General features: G+C 38.3%; 1 protein-coding gene across 1 annotated transcript in view; it reads right to left on the bottom strand.

Annotated features, from left to right (window-relative positions):
• The window catches only part of AK9 (adenylate kinase 9), a 118,391-nt gene that overhangs the window by 37,690 nt on the left and 56,979 nt on the right, over nucleotides 1-23,722 (bottom strand). The window contains exons 19-28 of the mRNA XM_086317381.1: nucleotides 22,062-22,218; nucleotides 21,123-21,237; nucleotides 18,347-18,423; nucleotides 16,745-16,897; nucleotides 12,674-12,763; nucleotides 12,020-12,220; nucleotides 11,551-11,672; nucleotides 7,944-8,156; nucleotides 6,052-6,312; nucleotides 4,032-4,156 (exon numbers count right to left, since the gene is read on the bottom strand). Coding sequence (XP_086173507.1) covers nucleotides 4,032-4,156; nucleotides 6,052-6,312; nucleotides 7,944-8,156; nucleotides 11,551-11,672; nucleotides 12,020-12,220; nucleotides 12,674-12,763; nucleotides 16,745-16,897; nucleotides 18,347-18,423; nucleotides 21,123-21,237; nucleotides 22,062-22,218 — 1,514 coding nt within the window. The remainder of the gene's footprint in view (nucleotides 1-4,031; nucleotides 4,157-6,051; nucleotides 6,313-7,943; nucleotides 8,157-11,550; nucleotides 11,673-12,019; nucleotides 12,221-12,673; nucleotides 12,764-16,744; nucleotides 16,898-18,346; nucleotides 18,424-21,122; nucleotides 21,238-22,061; nucleotides 22,219-23,722) is intronic.

Here is a 23,722-nt window from a genome sequence, read left to right as displayed (position 1 = left end):
GGTCCCTTTTTGAATGAACTTATTCTGTTTCTCTAAAATTTGGTTTAACTATTTATATTTAAATACACATTTTCTTCTTCATATGAATAGGGTTTTCAAGAACATTTGATAATTTTAGCTCTTAACTGGCATTTAGAAATGTTGTATCCTTTCTATTTAAATGGGCAAATTTATATATATTGCCTTAAGATATGTTTCCTTTTCTTCAGAGATGCCTTCAGCAAAATCTCTTTTGTTCTAGTCGTCACTTCTTTGTCAATGACATCTACATCTTTTTTTGATGATACCCTTACTTGCTTTATTTTTTTTCACCTTTATTCTCTTTATTTTTTTTTTAATTTTATTTTTAAACTTTACAATATTGTATTAGTTTTGCCAAATATCGAAATGGATCCGCCACAGGTATACCTGTGTTCCCCATCCTGAACCCTCCTCCCTCCTCCCTTCCCATACCCTCCCTCTGGGTCATCCCAGTCCACCAGCCCCAAGCATCCAGTATCATGCATCGAACCTGGACTGGCGACTCGTTTCATACATGATATTATACATGTTTCAATGCCATTCTCCCAAATCTCCCCACCCTCTCCCTCTCCCACAGAGTCCACAAGACTGATCTATACATCAGTGTCTTTTTTGCTGTCTCATACACAGGGTTATTGCTACCATCTTTCTAAATTCCATATATATGCGTTAGTATACTGTATTGGTGTTTTCTTTCTGGCTTACTTCACTCTGTATAATAGCTTCCAGTTTCATCCATCTCATTAGAACTGATTCAAATGTATTCTTTTTAATGGCTGAATAATACTCCATTGTGTATATGTACCACAGCTTTCTTATCCATTCATCTGCTGATGGGCATCTAGGTTGCTTCCATGTCCTGGCTATTATAAACAGTGCTGCGATGAACATTGGGGTACACGTGTCTCTTTCCCTTCTGGTGTCCTCAGTGTGTATGTCCAGCAGTGGGATTACTGGATCATAAGGCAGTTCTATTTCCAGTTTTTTAAGGAATCTCCACACTGTTCTCCATAGTGGCTGTACTAGTTTGCATTCCCACCAACAGAGAGTTCCCTTTTCTCCACACCCTCTACAGCATTTATTGCTTGTAGACTTTTGGATCGCAGCCATTCTGACTGGTGTGAAATGGTTACCTCATAGTGGTTTTGATTTGCATTTCTCTGATAATGAGTGATGTTGAGCAAGTGACAAACAACTAATTTCAAAAATATACAAGCAACTCCTACAGCTCAACTCCAGAAAAATAAATGACCCAATCAAAAAATGGACCAAAGAACTAAATAGACATTTCTCCAAAGAAGACATACAGATGGCTAACAAACACATGAAAAGATGCTCAACATCACTCATTATCAGAGAAATGACATCTAAATCTTTACCTCTACATCCAAGCTCTTTTTTGAATTTTTATTTAGAATTTTCAACATAACGGCCTAGTTTCTCTATCTGAGTGCCCTTCAGGAGTTATATATACATCATACTATCAAAAATCATGCTCACTGTTACCCTTCTACATGGCTCTTCCTCTGACTCACTAGGGTCCAGGGGCCAAACTTCAGAGACCCTTCAACTCCCTCCTGCTTCTCACATACAGTAGCTGCTGCTGCTAAGTCGCTTCAGTCGTGTCCGACTCTGTGCGACCCCATAGACGGAAGCCCACCAGGCTCCCCCGTCCCTGGGATTCTCCAGGCAAGAACACTGGATTGGGTTGCCATTTCCTTCTCCAATGCATGAAAGTGGAAAGTGAAAGTGAAGTCGCTCAGTCGTGTCTGACTCTTAGCGACCCCATGGACTGCAGCCTACCAGGCTCCTCCATCCATGGGATTCTCCAGGCAAGAGTACTGGAGTGGGGTGCCATTGCCTTCTCCCATACAGTAGCTAAGTCTTGGCAAACCCTCTTCTGAATCAACATTTTCATTTCTACCATTATATCTCAGTAATGTAATGCAATTAGCTATACCTCAGTAACTAATAGGAGAAGGCAATGGCACCCCACTTCAGTACTCTTGCCTGGAAAATCCCATGGATGGAGGAGCCTGGTAGGCTGCAGTCCATGGGGTCGCTAAGAGTCGGACACGACTGAGCAACTTCACTTTCACTTTTCACTTTCATTCATTGGAGAAGGAAATGGCAACTCACTCCAGTGTTCTTGCCTGGAGAATCCCAGGGATGGGGGAGCCTAGTGGGCTGCCATCTATGGGGTTGCACAGAGTTGGACACGACTGAAGCAACTTAGCAGCAGCAGCAGTAACTAATAAGCTCTCTCTAGGATTGAGTGAGGCCTTTTAAAAATGTGCTGATTTTTTCCTAATTATAAAAGCAATATATTTCACTATAGAAAATAAGAAATTAAGAAAAGCACAAAGAAAGGACAAAATTATCTATAATCTCATATCCAATAAGTTATTGACATTTTGTTTTGTTTCTTTCTAGTTTGTTCTTCATTTGTTGAACTTTCTATCATAAATAACTGTGTATCCTCTTTTTTTAGTTTAACATTATATACTAAAATTTCTCATGCTATTACAAACTTTTCATTATAATAAGTTTTGATGGTAGTGCTAATGTTCAGCTATTTTATTTAGGCTTTTAGAATTTCACTTTTTCCTTTTCTTCAATCCATATGTTTATTTGTTTGTTTTCATGTGTGATGTAAGATTAGGAGCTAAGTTAATGAAGAACATCCCATGATTATGTTGTCGCAAGCAACATGCCTAAGTTTACCTCAACTGTTGATATAATATAGGGAATAAGAAATTAAAATTAAAGTGACTAATAATCCCACTTACTCAGTTAGGTCAGGGACTAAGTAAAAGAGAATGACCAGAGAAGCACTGGGACCTGCTAGTTTTTTTTAATTCTCATTGATATAGTTTCCTTATCTCCAAAATGAGAAAATAAAAGTTCCTGTCCCATAGGGTAGTTATAAGGATCAAGGAACTTAATATGAATACAATATAGAAGAACAGTATTTTGCACACAGTAAGTTCCATATACGTGTTTGCTATTAGCAGTACTGTAAATATCATTTCACTTTATTTTGGTGGATATCAAGGTAAGAGATTGTGGTTAGGAAATTGAGGCAGAGTTTTACATTCTGGTGACCTGTAACTCTTAAATTTGTTCTGTCTGGGGTCAAGTTGTTCCTGGCTTTTGGTAAAGGTATAAGACTATGGACAGCTATTAAGTGATGTGAACAATAACCACAATATAGAGTGTTGCTCACCAACCAGTAGTATGGGGGTTAAATCACAACCCACTGTAGTCACCTACTGACAATGCACCCTGAAAAGAATTCAGAATGAAAAAATAGGGTGAGGCATTCTGTCTATTGGATAAATGGGCCCCTAGATAGTAGACTGCCTATCTCAGGAAGGATTTCAATGACCCCAGATTCTTGCATTTTCCCAAATGTAGAAAAGCACTAAAATCATTAACTTGGGATATTTGTTCTTCATGATTAGCAGTAATCTTTTTATCAAGATGTATGCTTAACTACATGTATTTCCTAATCATGACTGAGCTTCCCTGGTGGCTCAGATGGCAAAGAATCTACCTTTGGGTTCCATCTCTGGTCTTGGGATTGATCCCTGGTCAGGGGTCTTGGGAAGATCCCCCGAAGAAGGAAATGACTACCCACTCCAGTATTCTTGCCTAGAGTATCCCATGGACAGAGGAGCCTGATGGGCTACAGTCCATAGGGTTGCAAAGAGTCAGACATGACCGAGCGACTAAGCACACACACACAGCCACGACTACACATTATAATCCCCGGGAGGCTCCAATGGCTAGGTCCCCCTTGCACCTCAAATTTTAATTCAATTGTTTGGAACCTCTGGCATCAATATTTTAAAAATAATCTCCTAGATGTTTTTAATGTGTGGAATCACTAGTTTACATTGGAGTAAAGGAGAAAATTCTTAACTTTATGTTGGATTACATTTTTAACTTTTAAGAATAAAGCAAATGAAAGTCAATAAGTGTATAAAAGTCTATATAAATTAAGATACCATATCGGTTCCTTAAACCACCACTCAGAAAGAATTGCTTCAAGGATTTCAAGAGGCAATGGCTCATTTTCAGTTAGGTTTAATCTGATTGCTTCTTCTTCTTCTGTAAGTTGCACTTCCTGAGGCTACAAACAAGAATTATAAAACAAACAAAACTTAAAATCTATAAATAGTAATATGTTACATAGTTAATATAAGACCTGTTTTTCTCAGGTCACTTTTCACTGTTGTTTGTAAGCATTTAAAAATCTGAGTACTTTTCTTCAAACCAATATTTAATATCAGTTCAGTTCAATTCATTCACTCAGTCGTGTCCGACTCTTTTCGACTCCATGGACTGCAGCACGTCAGGCCTCCCTGCCCATCACCAACTCCTGGAGTTTACTCAAACTCATGTCCATTGAGTCAGTGATGCCATCCAACCATCTCATCCTCTGTTGTCCCCTTCTCCCTCCACCTTCAATCTTTCCCATCATATGGGTCTTTTCCAATAAGTCAATTCTTTGGATCAAGTGGCCAAAGTATTGGAGTTTCAGCTTCAACATGAGTCCTTTCAACGAATATTCAGGACTGATTTCCTTTAGGATGGATATGAAATTATACTTACTATTGCTAAGAGGGGGAGAAGGCAATGGCACCCCACTCCAGTACTCTTGCCTGGAAAATCCCATGGACGGAGGAGCCTGGTAGGCTGCAGTCCATGGGGTCACTAACAGTCGGACACGAGTGAGCGACTTCACTTTCTCGCATTGGAGAAGGAAATGGCAACCCACTCCAGTGTTCTTGCCTGGAGAATCCCAGGGACGGGTGAGCCTGGTGGGCTGCCGTCTAAGGGGTCCCACAGAGTCGGACACGACTGAAGTGACTTAGCATAGCATAGCATAGCATTGCTAAGAGGAGCTACTAGCAAATAGCATGACTAATCTTGATTGTCTCATCATTTTTACTAAAACCAAGATCAATCTATATCACACACCTATAAAGGTTAACTGATTTTTGTCACCTATCTTATAACTACTCAATCTAGATCCTGATTAAAGGATGGGCCAGGCAGGCAGTCATCTAATATAATCTGTACCTGTGTCCATTTATAGAAGATCATTTGGAAAAAAAGGGTTCAGATATATCAGAAATGGTTAAAAGGCGAGTTAAAATAATGAACTTTCTCTATACGCCCAGATAGAAACCACCTAAGAGATACATTGAGGGCAGGAGGAGAAGGGGTGACAGATGATGAAATGGTTGGATGGCATCATCGACTCAATGGACATGAGTTTGAGCAAACTCTGAGAGATGGTGAATGACAGGGAAGCCTGGCATGCTGCAGTCCATGAGGTCACAAAGAGTCAGACATGACTGAGTGACTGAAGAACAAAAAGATACATACAAACTTTCTTATGAGGAATCATTAGAAATTAATATTTTGAGATCTCTACTGGTGCAGGGGCAGATTTTTTATAGTATTATTAATAAATAGAAAACACAGAACACAATAACAGAAATCTTATCATCTAGATCAGACATCTCAAATAACATTGTTGTTTAGTCACTAAGTTGTGTTGGACTCTGCAACTCCATGGACTATAGTCCACCAGGCTCCTCTGTCACGGGATTTCCTAGGCAAGAATATTGGGGTTGGTTATCATTTTCTTCTCCAGGAGAATCTTCCTGATGCAGGGATTGAACCTGCATCTCATGCATTGGCAGATTCTTTATCACTGAACCATTTGGGTAGTCCATCAAATAACAGCCCCAAATAAATGCTATACAACACTCTTGTCAGGGAAAGCTTTTCTGTTTTTCATTGGAGTCATGTAAAACTCAGTACTCTATATTCTAGATGAGTAGCAAGGTCTGTATTTAACATATTGAGAAGATGACTCTTAAATTACTTTTATGGGCTATTTTTTTTTACTTCTTCGAAATTGTATATAGAGAGTTTTATACTACTTATATTCTACTCCCTCAAAGTAACACTAGTAAGCACAATTATCTGCAAAGAAAGTATTAATATTCCTACCAGCTTCTTTGTATTTTCTTCCTCAATTGTAACATTGGCCTGAATTGCAAGCTCTTCAAGTTCTTGTTTTACAAATTGTTCATCCTCAGAATCGTCCTCAAATTCAGGTCCCACTTTCTTTTCAGTTTTGAGCATTAGTTTTTCTTGAAGAAATTCTTCAAACTGAATATGAAAAATGCCCAATTTTTCTGCCAGCTGTCTTCCACAGACAGTTTTGCCAGAGCCATGGGGGCCGAGAAGGCATATTCTTAATGGCGGAGCCTGAAATAGGGGATAAGTCAAGGATGGGGGTAGAGGAGAGGGACAGTGAAGAAGAAGAAGCTTTAAGAATTTAGAAAACCTTACTTAGGCTTATTAACTGCTCTCCCTAAGACTGAATTATCACTTCACAAACTCAAGGATGTTTCGACATTAGGATACCAATTAACATGATTCATGGCATCAACCATGAATTCAGGGAGCATCAACAAATACAGAGCATCTTGATATTAAGTGCTCCAAAAGGCATTTAATAAAATAAAATTAATTTTGTTTCTTTTTAAAAGTTTTAATTGTGGAAGAATGCAAAGACATTTTCTTAGTACGAAAAAAACACCACCACCACCACCACCACCACCAAAACCTCTCTACCAAACAAAAAGCCCACTGATACAGGAATGTTAGAGGTGCCTTCATTAAATCTGCAATCTCTGTATTGGAGACAAAGTGAAAGTAGTGAAAGTGTTAGTCGCTCAGTCATGTCTGACTCTTTGCGACCTGTGGAGTCCACTAGGCTCCTCTGTCCATGGGAGATAGGGAAGCCCCCAAACCAGAGAATCCAGAGAGACCCAGGTGTATGGACTGTCCACTGATGCTCAAGCTGGTCAAGAACAATGATGAGGTTTGGGATGAAGGAGCAGATAAATCTTTTGTAAATGTGGGGCAATGACTCATAGATGACAGCAAGAGTGGGAGATGGTGATATATTTGGATGGAATGAGCCTCAAAGAGGCTCGCAGTAATGGATTTTGAGCAGCAGAGGGAAGCAAGCACAGCCTCATCACCTTTTGTCCTTGTGAAGGAAATGGTCAGAGAAGAGTTTAAAAGTGTATGCAATAGCCATGAAAATGGCCCAAATTATCCAGAAGAGTTTAAATTGTGTTTTACATGCTCTGTTTAACAAGGCATCAGTATTATTGAAAGTCCTGACAATATGTTGTTTAGTGGCTGAGTCATGCCCACCTCTTTGCAACCCCATGGTCTGTAGCCTGTCAGGCTCCTCTGTCCATGGAATTTTCAAGAATACTGGAGTGGGTTGCCATTTCATTCTCCAGGGTATCTTCCATACTAAGGGATCAAACCCACCTCTCCTGTACTGACAGGCAGATTCTTTACTGCTGAGACACCAGGGAAGCCCCACGACAATATACTTTGATTTATAATTTTGATCTTGTAATCCCATTCTAGGGAATTATACTAATAAAATAATTAAGAGAAAGAAAGAATGATATGCCCAAAGATTTCCTAAGTACTATTTCATATCTATAATGGCAAAATCACAATATTGTGAGGAAAAAAGTCTAACAAGAAATTAGATGTTAAAATGGTACATCAAAATGATTAGGAAATAAAATAAGTCCAATAAAATTACAAGCAATAAATTCAACTGTGACTTCCTATAAAATACTTCAGCTAAAAAAATGTGTTGATTTGATGTAAGGTATTACTGAAGAAATAAAATAGATAATTAGATTATGTTATATTCTAAAAAGTTGTTCTTAAAACCTAGATATTGCCACCATACTGTTTTATTATACTGTTGACTTCACTATTGAGTAAAATGGTGGAGACTGGTAACAAGTCTCTAAACAAGGATGCAGGAGCATTCATCAGGATGGGAATATTGTTTTCACCTTTAATGGTTCATCATGAGCCACATACTCTTCAGGCTGCTCCAAAAACTTTTCTTTAGCTTCAGGACTTGAAAAGTAATAGATCTTTTCTCGGTATTTAGCTGCTTCTTCTGGGGTGCCTGGTTGTAGGACGAAGTTTTCTTTGAGAGCCACTGGACAAAAGTGCTTTGTATCTCCCAAATGCCTTCTCTTCTCCTTAATTATATCTTCATTCTAGAAATATCATTCAAAGTTTGGAGAACACTATTAATGCACTGTTCTCATAATACTAAAGAGGGAATTATAAAAATGCATCTTTGAATAGTATTTAATCCATAACAATATCCCTTTAAAACAATCCACAAAAGACCAGTTCTTGTACTATTTGAATTCATCAAAAAATAAGTTTCTTATATTCCTCTGAGTTCAAATCCCAAGTGTCTTTATTTTATAAAGAAAATGAAGCAGCATTGAGAATGAAGGTGTCCCAAGCCCTTTATAGACAAATGTGTAATAAAAACCCTTGTAATGTGTGGATGGATGCAGGGTCACTGTGAAGTCAGTTTCTAAAATAAAATTATTTCCAAGAAGTAAAAGCTGAGTCAGGGTCACAACTTCTTAGTCATTGAAAATGAAAATGGGCGATGTCTCAGGATTTGCTTTGTTTCCTACTCAGTGGATATATAATCAAATACTTTGGAAAAATTTTATTTTATTCAATTGGAAATGCGATAGATGAAGAAACCATGTGTAAAGTCCCTTAGGGACTCTAGTACTTAAAGTAAGTGAAAGTGAAAGTTGTTCAGTTGTGTCTGACTCTTTGCAACCCCATGGATGGTCCATGGAATTTTCTAGGCTAGAATACTGGAGTGGGTAGCTTTTCCCTTTTCCAGGGGATCCTACCAACCCAGAGATCAAACCCAGATCAAACCCAGGTCTCCCCTATTTCAGGCAGATTCTTTACCAGCTGAGCCATAAGAGAAGCCCAGGAATACTGGAGTGGGTAGCCTATTCTTTCTCCAGGGGATCTTCCCAACCCAGGAATCAAACCGGAGTCTCCTGCATTGCAGGCAGATTCTTTCCCAACTGAGCTATGAGTGAAGCCCTATATTTAAAGTAAAGTATATTTTAAAAATAATTTTGTGTTGTACAATGCATGCTTGCTGTAAAAATATTCAAAACGTAACCACAATGCATGAAGAGTGAACATTTCCTCTCACCTTTCCCTTCCAGTACTGTCTTAACACTCAATCATTTTATGTGTATTCTTTCAGACTCATTTTTCTCCGTATAGCTTACACATTTACATACAAAGACACAAATTTAGGCACAAATACATTATTTTTTAAGATAACAACGAAATAATACTTTGCATGACTATTCTACAACATGCCTTTTTTTCTTCCCCCAAACAGGATGTAAAAAACAACTTTCTGTAAATGTGCAAAACTAATCTCTACTTTTCTTGTGTCACTCATTCAATTTTTGTGTCAGAGTTATGCAAGCTTCAAAAGGAGCTGGAAAGTATTGAAATTTTTCTATGCTATGGAAGATTTATAACATAAGACTTATCTAACCAACAAGAAAAGCCCTATAACTCCCTACAGTTATTTTTGTTTGTCCAGCTTTTATCTTTTATCTTAAGCACATTTTAGTAATTTGTATTTTGAAAATGCTTTGTATTTTGACTTTAAAATTTGTTAGTATAAAGTTGTAATTTAAAATGAACCTCTTTCAAAATCTTATTTCTGTTTCAAATGTTATTTACTCCTCCTTCTTTTTACCTCATTTTACTTGCCAGAGGTTTGTCTATTTTATTGCTCTTGTCAGTAAACCAATTTTTCATTTTTTTTGAAGGTAGGCCTACTGCTTTTATTTGGTCTTTTTTTCCTAGTTCATTAATTTTGGCCTTTAATTTCCTTCTTTTTACTTTACTTGGTCTATTTTGTTATGCTATGCTTTTTTTCTCTAGGTTCTTGACTTGAATGACTAATTAATTTCTCTAGTCTTTCTTGTTTTTCAATAAATGCACTTAAAGTAAGGTTGCCAGACTTTTAGCAGATAAAAAATGAAGGCTCACCAGTTACATTTGAATTTCAGTTTAAAAAAAAGTGAGATATGTGTGTAATAATGATAAGGATTGGGGCATCTTGGAGCAAGGGATTCTGGGAAGATGGTGCTTTAAAGACTCTCCTCATTTCTCTACCACCTCCTCAGTGTTTAACTGCTAGAGCAGGTGGTGGTTGGCCTCTGTGGACGTCTGAGGGCAGACAACTGTACAACACTCTTCACCACTATGGACTGGATGAGTATCTGGAGACAAGCATCAGAGGGACCAGAGCATCGAGATGGCAAGTCTTAGGAGGAGTTTTCCTGTAGAAATCTGTGGATTTCCTGGGGAATGTTAGCATCAGCAGCTACCACCCTTTGTGGTCTCTGTGGCCTGCAAGAGACCAAGAAGGAGCTGTATGGGTGGGAGGAGTCCTCCCTGACCTTGCATCCGGGCAAGTATGAGGAATTCAGGTAATTGGGCTTGTCTCAGGCCTCAGCAACAAATAGGTGGCCTATCTGTCACTATACTCCTGAATGCTGGGGAGAAAAGTCAGTTTGCCCTTCATAAATTTTGAGGATGTTGTCACCTAAAGCACTCCAGCAAGACTTGTGAACTCTACTGAGCCAAAATAAGAAAAGAAAAGAAAGAAAGAAAACAACCACCCCTCTCAGGAAGCCTAACACACACTGGAAGAAGGGATGATAAATTAGGAAGAGTAAAAGTGAGGTAAAGACACTATGTTATCAATGAAGACCATACTTAAAAATTTAAGTTTTTAAAATTACAGACAGCTTGAGAACTGTTTGCAGGTACAAGAAAGACACCATGTTCTTGCAGACCAGAGCAGGTCACAAAAGAAAAGAGAGAGTCTGAACATTATTGGGACAAAACCCACACCCTTTAACCACCCTGACTGAGAGTCTCAGCAGTTTCTTAGGATAAAGTATCGAAAGCTATTAGCAGAATCACACTGCATAACATTTTTTGTTTGACACATACATATTTGGATTTAAGTCAAGCAACAAGTTAATTACAAATGAATGTTTGTCTAACCTATTATTTTGCTTTATTTATAAAGACCAGAATTAAAGGAATCATTTCCTATTTTATTATTGATACATGCCTTAATTAGGAGGCTATCCCTTGAAAATAGTTATCAAAATTGTGGTGCCAAGGGAGTAGATTGGTGCCTAAAATGAGTTGTTCCTCTTTGAGAAAACCACTTGTTTTCATGCCATCAGCCCTTCAAAGATGCCATTGTTGTATTTTACATAAAACACCCACTTCTGTTAAATTTATAAAATATTTCTGTCTCTAATATGTATAGATTTTTCCATGGGAAAAAAATTTAAAGTTTTCTCTTTCCTTTTTTCATGGGTGTAACATACTGTCTAAGTAGCTCTGGCATTTCAGAGGTCAAATGAAGCTGAGTGGAGGCAAAATGTGTTGAAAATGTTTACAAATCTGAAGATCCCTGCTTGTTTTCTTGAAGCCTAGAAGTGCCAGTAACCACTCTGGATATGTGCACCTTCAGTGACGTGACCACGGGCAGTGAGCAGGAGAAAAGCCCCCCACCTCTTCCTCTTCCTCTTCTTCCTCTTCTAGCTCCTCATCAACATCGGCTTCAGCCTGATAGTCTTCTGTTTCTTCATCGTAATCTTCTATAGTTAACTCCCAAGCAGCATGGTGAAAGGGTTCTTTCAAAAACAAACACAGTTGGGAAGACATTTTTAGGATAAAAGCATATGAACATATTACAGTAGCAAGATTAAGAAATTAACTGTAGGGCTGGTCTCTTAGCTTACATGTGTAGGCAAACAGGCCTTTCCAAATTCTTTAGGTGACAAGTGGCCAGTTTGGCCAGTGCTGTGTGTCCAATGGCTGTTCTGATGGGTGCTCTAGGACAGTTGTTAAATATTTTAAATATCATCCCTGGATATACTGAATGTTTTACTTCATAAACCATAGGCTTTAAACTTTCACAGTACTTTTAATAATATGGCTTGCTCACGACAATAAATGTTATGATTACAGCAGCCCTTACTTTCCATAATTTCAATGACTTTTTGAAGTAGTTCCTCTGGAGTTTTGCCAGCAATCTCCAGGTTTAAAATTTGAGTAAAAGAGTCACTGATAGCTGTTTCCACCTGTCTCCAGGCAGCGTAGAAAGAGCTGACATTCTCTCTAATTGAATCCATTTCAGGAACATCAGGATAACCATCTTCCGGAAATTCAGGTAGTAGAACTTTTGAGTAAAATTTAAAAGAAAGAAAAAAGAGACTTTAAGCATTATATCTTTAGCTATATTGCCAAAATAATTTATAATACTTTTTAAACATTTAAAAGAAATAAACTTAGAGTTCTAAGCAATAATATGCATTTATAAATTCATATTTCAACTATGCTTTGTTCATTGTTTTGGCTGTAGATGAATTGTTACTTATAAATAAAATCCAAATTATTTAGATAATATGAATTTCATATGGCAACTTTTTTAATAAAAGTAGAACATAAAATTTGTTGAAAAACTATTATAAGTTGGCTAGATACACTTTTTAATAAGTTAGGCAAATATAACACACATCAACCAGCATATAACTGGCATAGAAAGAAATAGGCAGGAAATTGGTTTTATGCCTAAAATTGTAAGAGAATATGAAAAGCATTTCTATGCACTACTTTTATTTTATAATCTAACCTGTTTCAGGTAATTCTTTAGTTTCCAGGCCCTCTCTGGATCCTTTTGGAAATTCTGCTCCAACTGTAGCATCCTCAGGAGGCTCAGATACTTAAAAAAATATCTAATAGTTAGTGTTTGAGTTTTAAAAAATTATTCCTTTATGAAAATTTTGGCACAAAGAAAATATCAAAAGTTTAAATTGTGTATACTATGTCAAATTGATAATACAGTTCTCACTAGGTAAAGTACTGCTGCTGCTAAGTTGCTTCAGTCGTGTCCAACTCTGTGCGACCCCATAGACGGAAGCCCACCAGCCTCCCCCGTCCCTGGGATTCTCCAGGCAAGAACACTGGAATGGGTTGCCATTTCCTTCTCCAGTGCATGAAAGAGAAAAGTGAAAGTGAAGTCGCTCAGTCGTGTCTGACTCTTAGCGACACCATGGACTGCAGCCTACCAGGCTCCTCCGTCCATGGGATTTTCCAGTCAAGAGTATAGGAGTGGGTCGCCAGTGCCTTCTCTAATTAGGTAAAGTACTGATTTCCCCTAAAACCGAGTTCCCCTGCTGAGTTTATGATTAATCTCTTTATTCAAAACATTATTCCCTTTCTTGTCCCCTCTGACCTCATTTCTGTGCTCAGTTCAGTTTAGTTCAGTTCAGTCGCTCAGTCGTGTCCAACTCTTCGTGACCCCATGAATCGCAGCACGCCAGGCCTCCCTGTCCATCACCAACTTCCGGAGTTCACTCAGACTCACGTCCATCAAGTCAGTGATGCCATCCAGCCATCTCATCCTCTGTCGTCCCCTTCTCCTCCTGCCCCCAATCCCTCCCAGCATCAGAGTCTTTTCCAATGAGTCAACTCTTCACATGAGGTGGCCAAAGTACTGAAGTTTCAGCTTCAGCATCATTCCCTCCAAAGAAATCCCAGGGCTGATCTCCTTCAGAATGGACTGGTTGGATCTCCTTGCAGTCCAAGGGACTCTCAAGAGTCTTCTCCAACACCACAGCTCAAAAGCATCAATTCTTCAGCGCTCAGCCTTCTTCACAGTCCAACTCTCACATCCATACATGACCACAGGAAAAACCATAGCCTTGACTAGATGGACCTTTGTTGGCAAAGTAATGTCTCTGCTTTTGAATATGCTATCTAGGTTGGTCATAACTTTCCTTCCAAGGAGTAAGCGTCTTTTAATTTCATGGCTCATTTCTGTGCTAAGTGAACACTAATCAACCAGAATCAGATAACATCATTAATGTACATACTCAGGTTGTTTCTCCAGGGCAAGATGAGCTAACAGATCCCTGGATCATGAATCACCAGATACTCATAAAAAGATTCATAAACATGGAGAAGGAAATGGCAACCCACTCCAGTATTCTTGCCTGGAGAATCCCAGGGACAGAGGAACCTAGTGGGCTTCCATCTATGGGGTTGCACAGAGTCGGACATGACTGAAGCGACATAGCAGCAGCAGCAGTGTCCATCTTACCCATTGACTAGGGCTCATCCCCATTCAGGGCAGGGACTGTCTTGCACACATTTGTTCACTGTACTAGTCTCATATCTGGTCTCTTTGTATACTGGCTCTTAGTAGACCCTTGGTAAATATCTAGAAGTCACACATTCAACAGCCATTTATTGAAGGCTACCAGTAGGTTTGAGGGATACAAAGGAAAAAACAACAACAACTGCATTTAAAGAATTCCTCCTAGTGCAGGAGGTAGACAAAGAAGCATAGTTACAGGGGGAGACAGGGAGGGAAAGGGATGACTGGGAGTTTGGGGATGGTAGATGCAAACTATTACACTTCAACACATTTAGGATGGATAAACAACAAGGTCCTATTGTATAGCACACGGAACTATATCTAACCTGGGATAAATCATAATGAAAAAGAATATTAGAAAAAAAAAGAATGTGTATAACTGAATCACTTTGATGTACAGCAACTAGACTTCAATAAAATGGGGAAAAAGCAAAAAAAAAAAAAGAAAGATTCATAAACAGTAGGCATCCTGACCCCCAAAACAACGATTAAGAAATGTCACAGGATGATGATTAACTGCAGATTCTTTGTTCTTCCCCTTTGTGCATGAGCTAAGTTGCTTCATTCATGTGCGACTCTTTGCAGCCCTATGGACTGCAGCCCACCAGGCTCCTCTGTCCATGGGATTCTCCAGGCAAGAATACTGCAGTGGGTTGCCACACCCTCCTCCAGGGGATCTTCCTGACCCAGGGATTGAACCCATGTCTCTTACATCCCCTGCACTGGCAGGTGAGTTCTTTACTACTAGTGCCACCCGGGAAGCCCTCTCCTCCTTAAATGCCCGCAACTCAAAGACCAAGTTGGAGTGGATCTCAGGCTTGTCTCCCACTCCCTCCCTTGGTGTCCTACTACTAAGCCCTTACTTTGCTGCAGACATCTGCAGTAAGAGTTCAGTTTTCTACACTGCAAACACACGAACCCACTGGTTGGTTCCAGGGAGGCATAAAAATACATAATAAAATAAAGCAGAAAATGAAGAATATTCTTAAATACACAAAAGGATGTTGACCAGAATAATAATTATACATACAGTTCTGATAACTGTTGTTAAATATCATTCAAATGTCTATTCACATGGCATCAAAAATGCCTGAGCATTCTTTTAATTTCTTGACATACCCATAAAGATATTCCTAAATACTGTAAAGTGGCCAAAGTCTCAGTTGTGGGTGTAGGTGTGGTGAAACTGAGGAGAATCTCAACTAATAGCACTTTTGAAGATACAGATCAACAACTGCTTTCCTGGATAATAAAAGACATGATTCACATACAGATCTAGTGTAGATAGTTTCAGGGAAGGAAGGACTAATTATCTTTCTTCTCACCCCTTAGTCTTTCCTAGTTCTGAGACACAAGTTTTGTGTGTCTCACACACACACACATATATATTAACAAAAAAATGTATATATAGCCATTCTGTAATATTGTGCAAACTGTCCTGCAAGTTAGCTAAAATAATAGTTGGGTCCTCTTTCAATAGAATCTATAATGTTTAATACTCGAGAGAAGAGGGAGTAATTCAACACTAATTGTGCTTCGAGGCATTTATGAGCCCTGCTTCCACCACCATGAAGTGCCTGATCTTGCTGCTTAAGTCCACTCTCCAGTCATGAGAGTGACTCTCGTTGCCATATAGACTCCTTCTTGCCCTGTCCCAACCCAAAAAACTGGACATTTGAGGAGGGCTGGCTTCATGGGTATATAAGCTGTGTGGGTGTCCTGTATCTCTTGCCCAGAATGGCCCCATACTTAGTTTAATGCACTTTGGTTGTCATTTTGATCTTTGAACCGAGTTTTGTAAGCAAAATCCAAAGGGACTCCAGCAGGACAATAGGGCACACCTGTGAGCAGAGATCTGTCTGCCATTCTTTGCCATCTCATTCCTATGAGCGTTCCTGATACCCCATCATGAGCACAGAATTCTAAGAGGGCCCACGATGTGTGGGAAAAAGTGTGACTTAGTGATTTGGGGATGGGAAGATGCTGACAGGCCTGACCATGGTTCCCCTTCAAATTAGAACTTGCTCCAGATGCAGAATGAAGGTAATGGCATTTAAAGAGACATGAATGACTATGGAACCTCATCACATCCTTTCTTAGGTTTGCATTTAGAAGTGGCATTGGGCAACATAAAGATGAATGGTAAAATTCATGCTTAAGAACTTAAAATTTTAATTTTTTTTAGAATGACTTTTTTTTTTAAATGACTTTAAACAGCAAACATAAAGTACTATGACAAGTTAAGAGAGACCGTGGAAGGAAAGAAAGAGCTTTATATTCTTGTACTTTTAATGAGTCTTTTTTCCTTTGAACACTGTGCCCCCCAAATTATATAGCAGACCCTGACAAGAGTGCCAGGACCAGGGCAGAGCACTCAGCTTTCTTACCATACTTTCAGCCACCTGCTGCTTTCTGGGGCCACATCTCTGCAATCTCAACCTGCTTCCACTTTATACCACATCAACAGACATACACACACACGCACACAAACATGCCAATAGGCAGCAGTGGAATTAAGGACGCACTCTTTAATAAAAGTCTAACCTGATTGATGTTCTGTTTCTGGGGCCTCAAAAATGTCAGACTCCTCGGGTAAGAACCCCCTGGTCTCCTCAGCAACCTCAGGGGCCTCAGACCCTTCGTGAAGTTCAGACTCCTCAACTTCAAAATCCTCAAAAGCCTCGGCTTCAGCTTCTTCTGCTTATACAAAAAAATGAGAAGAAATAAATTATTTAGTTTAAGTCAGCAGATATTTAATTGGGAACAACCCCTGGAGCATGATGCTTAATGAAAAAGATAGATACAGTCTCCCTATATTATATCTATTAAAATGGAATATAAAATATATTCCCAAATATATGCCATAGCATATAGCAGTCCCAAATATTGTAACAGTAAAAGACAGGAAACAGCCCAAATGTCCATTTAATAGGGAATGGCTATTCCTGCACTATCTGATACATAGCCACAAGCCACATGTATCTACTGAGCACTTGAAGTGTGGCTAGTCCAAACTGAAATGTGCGGTGAAATACACAATGACTTCAGAGACTTTGTGTGAAAAACTGAATATAAAAACATATCAATAATTTTTGCATTGATTACATGCATGAATCAATGTTAATTAAATTTAACATAATTTGCATTATGTTAAAATAATAATTTGGATATAATGTATTAAATAAAATATACAGTTGGTTTTCTGAATCTTCAGGTTCTGTATCCATGGATTCAACCAACCACAAATTGAAAATATTCGAAAAAAAATTTCAGAAAGTTCCAAAAAGCAAAACTTGAATTTGCTAGCAACTATTTACATAGCATTTACATTTTATTAGGCATTATAAGTTATCTAGAGATGATTTAAAGTATATGCCAATGTGTTTAGGTTATACACACATACTATGACATTTTATATAAGGGACTTAAGAATTTATGAATTTTTGGTATCTGCAGGAGTCCTGGGACCAATTCCTGATGGATATTGAGGGATTATTGTAATTCATTTGTTTCTTTTTATTTTTTATGTGCTTACTAGAAAATTTAAAAACATGTTGCACATGCTGGTCCTGCCCTGTATCCCTCTTACAAGGTGGGTGAGTAGGTGTCTGTGTCAGGAATCCATTTTTTATGAATTCATTACTGCTGTGATCATACAGTGCATTATCCAAATTGGAACACAACGAGAAGGAGAGGGAGTCAAACAGATATTTCAGGAACCTGGGCATAAACCTGGACTCTAACGGGCAAACTGGGAAACATGGTCACTCTGTTTATGCTGCCGCTGCTGCTAAGTCGCTTCAGTCGTGTCCAACTCCGTGCGACCCCATAGACGGCAGCCCACCAGGCTCCCCTGTCCCTGGGATTCTCCAGGTAAGAACACTGGAGTGGGTTGCCATTTCCTTCTCCAATGCAGGAAAGTGAAAAGTGAAAGTGAAGTTACTCAGTCGTGTCCGACTCTTAGCAACCCCATGGACTGCAGCCTACCAGGCTCCTCAGTCCATGGGATTTTCCAGGCAAGAGTACTGGAGTGGGGTGCCATTGCCTTCTCTGCACTCTGTTTATAATTCTCTGTAAATACTGCAACTTTGCAGTCACAACACAAAATCAAATGACACATTATTAATCATATAATCTTGTGTTTGCCTTTTGCTTTTGCAGTCATAGCTTCCAATAGCTTTCGATTTTCTTCTTCTATTCTTAATGCCTCTTCCTTGACTTTTCTGAAATGAAAAGGTCCAAAATGTAGTTATCTTTGGAAATTCAAATATCTTACAATATCATAGAATTTAAGGCTTATAATAGTAAAAATAAAGAATAAATCATTTATAATATTCACTATACTTTTTACTTTACCACATAAACATTTAATTTACTCATATTGAGGCTAGTTAATGTTCAGAATTTTTTGTGTGTTTTGGGGATCTTTTTTTGGTAAGGAAAGTTAAAATGTTGTATTTAAAAAACTCTGGCTATTAATTAGGAAACCTGGAAAAATTGATAAAGAATTGTCTAACTCTCAGCTGGTATCATTTTCCCTCTGATTAAATGAGAAATGTTCACAGCATAGAGTTAAGTGAAAAAAGGTATAATATAAAACTATGTATAATACAAATTTTTTATTTAAAATGTATATAAATGAAGATTAAAAGACTAGAATAAAGTGAATCAAACTGTTAATAGTAATTATCTATGGATGGTGGCATTCTGACAGCTTTTAAATTTTATTTCACATTTTTTGCACTTTAAAGATTTTTCTGTATGAATAAGTTGAAAATTTGCAAATTTCCTTTGTATTCAGAAAATTAATTTATTTTCTTTTCAACAAAGTAATGATGAAATTTAAAGAGGTTTGGGATAAGGGAATCTGTTTTTCATTAGGGTTGAAGAACTAGGAATTTAGCCCTCAGGTATTGGCATACTATTACACAAAGAAACATGTATAAGAATGTTGACTGCATTTTTAAAAACAGTATCAAAAAGCTGTATCGAGCAGTCACCAACAGGGGACCAGTTAAGTGGAGCAGAGCCCATTCATGTGAGTAGGCCACTCTGGACAGTCTTCTTCAGACTGTTCTGTAGGTGGGTCATTCTCTCATACTCAGTGTTCTTTCGGTGTCCTTTTCCCCTTCCTTTGAAAATCTTTACACATATTCTCTTCAAATATATCACTACACCTCTCCTCCCAACAGTGTGTACCTTGGTTTATTTATCTTTGGCTGTGCCGGGTCTTTGTTGCTGCACCCGGGCTCGTCTCTAGGTGTAGCAAGCAGGCGCTACACTCTCACTGTGGTGCTTGAGCCTCCCATTGAGGTGGCTTCCCTTGTTGCAGAGCATGGGCTTTAGGGTGTGTGGGCTTCAGTAGTTGCAGCTCACAGACTCTAGGCTGTGGGTTCTATAGTTGTGGTACGTGGGCTTGGTTGCCCTGAGACATGTGGAATCTTCCCAGACCAGGGATTGAACCAGTGTCCCCTGAACTGGCAGGCAGATTTGTAACCACTGGACCACAAATCCTGTTTCTTGTTAATAGGAAGTGTTGTCTCACTATATTCTAAACCCTGTGACCCTGTGATCCAGACTGAAGTCTTAGTGTAATTTGAGTTCTCTTGTTCATGACCCAGACCTTTGAGACTACTGAGCATTGTTTCTGCATGGCTTCCCTACTTGGTAGTGTGTGAACTGGCAATTCTTCTACTTTTCTAGTTAGGTAGGGCTCTTTTGTGATGCTTTCCTCATCCAAAACCTGGATACTATATGTTGTGGCTGCTAAGAATCTAAAATCTGACAAGGAGGAAGAAGAATTTTGCTGCCAGTTTCTAGCTACTTCCATATACTACTTGGGTAGATCAAAGACAAATGGTGATAAAAGAAATTATCTTGCATTTGACCAGCACATTTGGAAACTAATGCTGGAAAACAGGTACAATCAGCATGTCTGTAGATATTTGGCCAAAAATGTAATTCTAAATCCTATACATTTTATCTCTTTTCCAACCAGGTTGCATTGCATCTCTGACCAATTTTTTAAAAGTATTTAATTAATTAATTTATTTGGCTGCACCAAGTCTTAATGTGGCATGTGGGATCTAGTTACCCCACCAGGGATTGAGTTGACATCCTCCATATTGGGAGCTCAGAGTCTTAGCCACTGAACCACCAGGAAGTCTCAAGAATAAGCATTTGATGTTGAACCTATCAGTTATGAATAACTAGTCTTGTTCTTGGGAGAAGGCAATGCAACCCACTGCAGTATTCTTGCCTGGAGAAACCCAGGGACAGGGGAAACTGGTGGGCTGCTATCTATGGGATCACAGAGTCGGACATGACTGACGCAACTTAGCAGCCGTCTTGTTCTTTACCTTATGTAGAACTTAGTCAAGCTTTGAATTTAAGTCATATGACACAAGTGTATTTTCACTTTTTATATTATTTCTTTGACCGGTGGATTCTAGTTAGTAAAATTAAGTCACAGATAAATAGAGTAGAAAATATATACTTTCTCTGTGTTCATTAAAAAATATATATTTATTTATTTGACTACACTGAGTCTTAGTTGCAACATTCAAACTCTTAATTGAGGTATATGGGATCTAGTTCCCCAACCAAGGATCGAACCCAGGCCCCCTACATTGGGAGCTTGAAGTTTTAGCCTCTGGACTATCAGGACTTTTTTTCACAATGTCTTTTGAAAGTAAACATTTGGTTTAGAATGTCTGATTTGGGACTGTGAAAATATCCACAGCTATATACTTTAGAGATTCTGGGAATATTTATGAAATTACTATTTTTCTTAGAATTAGAATTGGATCTTGTTAGTAGGCCTGTTTTGATGTTAAAGGCATTTTATAAATATAAATCATAAGTAGATTTTTAACAGTTGTAAAAGGTTAATTTATCTCATTTATTGTGCCAGGCAGATTACCTTGCTGCTTCTTCCTCTTTTCTTTCCTTTAGTAGTTCATCTAATAATCTTTCTAAAATCTTAGAGTCAATTTCTTGTTTATTCTCTAAATACAGTCTATTATATAAATATTTTCCTGAAATACAGATAAACAGTAATATTAATTTTAAAGCTCTATAAAATATAGTGAGATATATTTTGGAAATTAGAAATGAAAAATTATTTCTGTCTATATCCAAATATACTTTCCTTTAAGTATTTATCTAAATAGAGCCCATATTTTTTCAGACCATCTTAAATCCTTCTAAAAAGGTATATATTATACTATAAGTAACTAAAACATAAAAAGTAGTATAATACAGTCTCCCCCTGGAAATTCTCTTTTCAAAAATATTTCCTTAAGATGCAAAATAACAATATTTTTGGCTCCCTTATCAAATATTAGTTGACTGTATATGTGTGAGTTTATCTCTGGGCTCTTTGTTCTGTTTGATTGGTCTATGTCATTTTTTTCTGGTAGTGCCATAATTTTTTATTACTATAGCTTTATACACAGTGACAGAAATTAAAATTTAGTTCTGCTATCTTTATCTACTTAGTATTTCCCATTTGAGGGGAAAAAGGATTAATAGATAGTTTTGCCCTCAGCCTTATATATTTTTCATTCAGAAGTTATAATGCTGACTGGGATGAGGGTTGTTAAATGCTCAGCTCCACAGAATAATGATAAGAGTGTATTGGAGCATCCAGTGACCCAGCATACCATCTGTGGCCACCTACTCAGTGATTGGATGTTTCCTTTTGTGTACCTCTAGGTCATGAAGGGACTGCTGGGGTGGTATTTGTTGTATCCAGGGAAGGTGGAGAGTTTTCCATTTTATAGTTCATAAAAATATAAACTAAAAATATTATCAGCAGTAAAAACTTCACTCTGAATTGACATGATAAGTATTCACCAACCATTGTTTTCTGTGTCTGATAAACAGATGACTAAATCGGGTAGAACTCCTTTGTCGACTAAGACCATCCAGAGTTCTTTCACAAGAGGGCAGTTGTCCAGTATCCATCCTCCATATTTGGGGGCACCATAAAACCTATTCTTGTTTTCTTCAACTACCTGTGAAAAATGACACACTGAAATTACCATCATAGGCATCCAAGTCAAGGATGTTACCCTGATATGTCACTTTCCTGGACCTTAACCAAATATCTTTTGAGTTCTTCTGACTTTCAGAAGAAAAAAAAAGAGCCACTTAATTTTAAAAGAGAAACAATTTGAAAGCACTAAAGCTGTACATTAAGAACAAGAAGCAAAAGCCTCTGTTAAATAAATATAACAAAACATGCTTGCTATATCTTACTCAGTATTACAGAACCTAGATCCTGATTCAGAAGGTCAAGGGTAGGGCCCATGAGTCTGTGTTTCTAACATGGTCTCAGGTGACAATGGCCCCTGGTCTACTCTACTCCCTGGTCCCTGGAGTCACCAGGTCTGTGCTCAGTCTGCCTTTTTAAGTGACAATGCTCTTTACCTCCCTTTAGATTTTTAGCCTTTAATGTGAGAGCTGAGAGGTCCTGAGATGTTTACTAACAGCTATAGAAAGAAACTGATTCGAAACAAATCTTGCAGGTGCTTTGTGAGTTCTGCTAAACTATCCCCCACCTGCCACCCAATTATAACAACTTCAGTACAAATGTGGAGATTAGTGATGTGGGTCTGTGAATACACCAGTTCCGAAGGTTTTAAACAAATCTGTATGCAATCAGGAAGTCACAGAATATTAGAAGTCGAGGGAAAGAAATCTTGAGAGGACCAGTGTAACCCTTTGGCTTATGCAGATTTACCTGCTTTTTGAAATTTCCATCTGAATGAAGAGCATTTGGGGCAAAAAAAAGAATTTTAAACACTTGGAAAAGTTTCACATGAGAGAATTAGGAGGGAAAAGCTATAATGAAGTAGTATAAGTGAAATAAGTTAGAGAAAGACAAATACTATATGACCTCATTTATTGTGAAATCTAAAAAAACCAAATTCATAGAGAAGACATTGGTGGCTGCCAGAGACAGAGGAAAAGGTGGGAGGAAATGGGTGAGAGGGTCAAAAGGTAGGGCTTCCCTGGTGGCTCAGCAGTAAAGAATTCACTGGCAATGCAGGGGCCACAAGAGATGCGGGTTTGATCCCTGGGTCAGGAAGGTCCCCTGGAGGAGGGCATGGCAACCCACTCCAGTGTTCTTGCCTAGAGAATCCCATGGACAGAGGAGCCTGGCAGACTACAGTCCATAGGATCACAAAGAGTTGGACATGACTGAAGCAACTTAGCACGCACACATACATGGTCAAAAGGTACAAACGTCCAGTTACAAGATAAATAAGTACTGAGAGTGTAATGTACAGCATGGTAACTACAGTTCACATGCCATGCACATGGGTGTGAGATATCTCTTCAAAACCCTGCTTTCAGTTCTTTTGAATATATAGCTGGAAGTAGGTTAGTTAGTTCATGTGGTAGTTCTGTTTTTAAAAAATAAACTTTACTTTTAGAACAGTTTTATTTTTTATTAAGTTAATTTCATTTCTTGGCCATGCCATGAAGCTTGTGAAATCTTAGTTCCCCCACCAG

This window comes from Bos grunniens, chromosome 9, assembly GCF_055505025.1.
Source record: "Bos grunniens cultivar Pamir isolate PY7600 chromosome 9, Bosgru_T2T1.0, whole genome shotgun sequence".
NCBI classification, from domain to species: domain Eukaryota; kingdom Metazoa; phylum Chordata; class Mammalia; order Artiodactyla; family Bovidae; genus Bos; species Bos grunniens.
The sequence above is the reverse complement of the archived record's forward strand: the minus strand, read 5'-3'. Positions and strand labels throughout refer to the sequence as shown.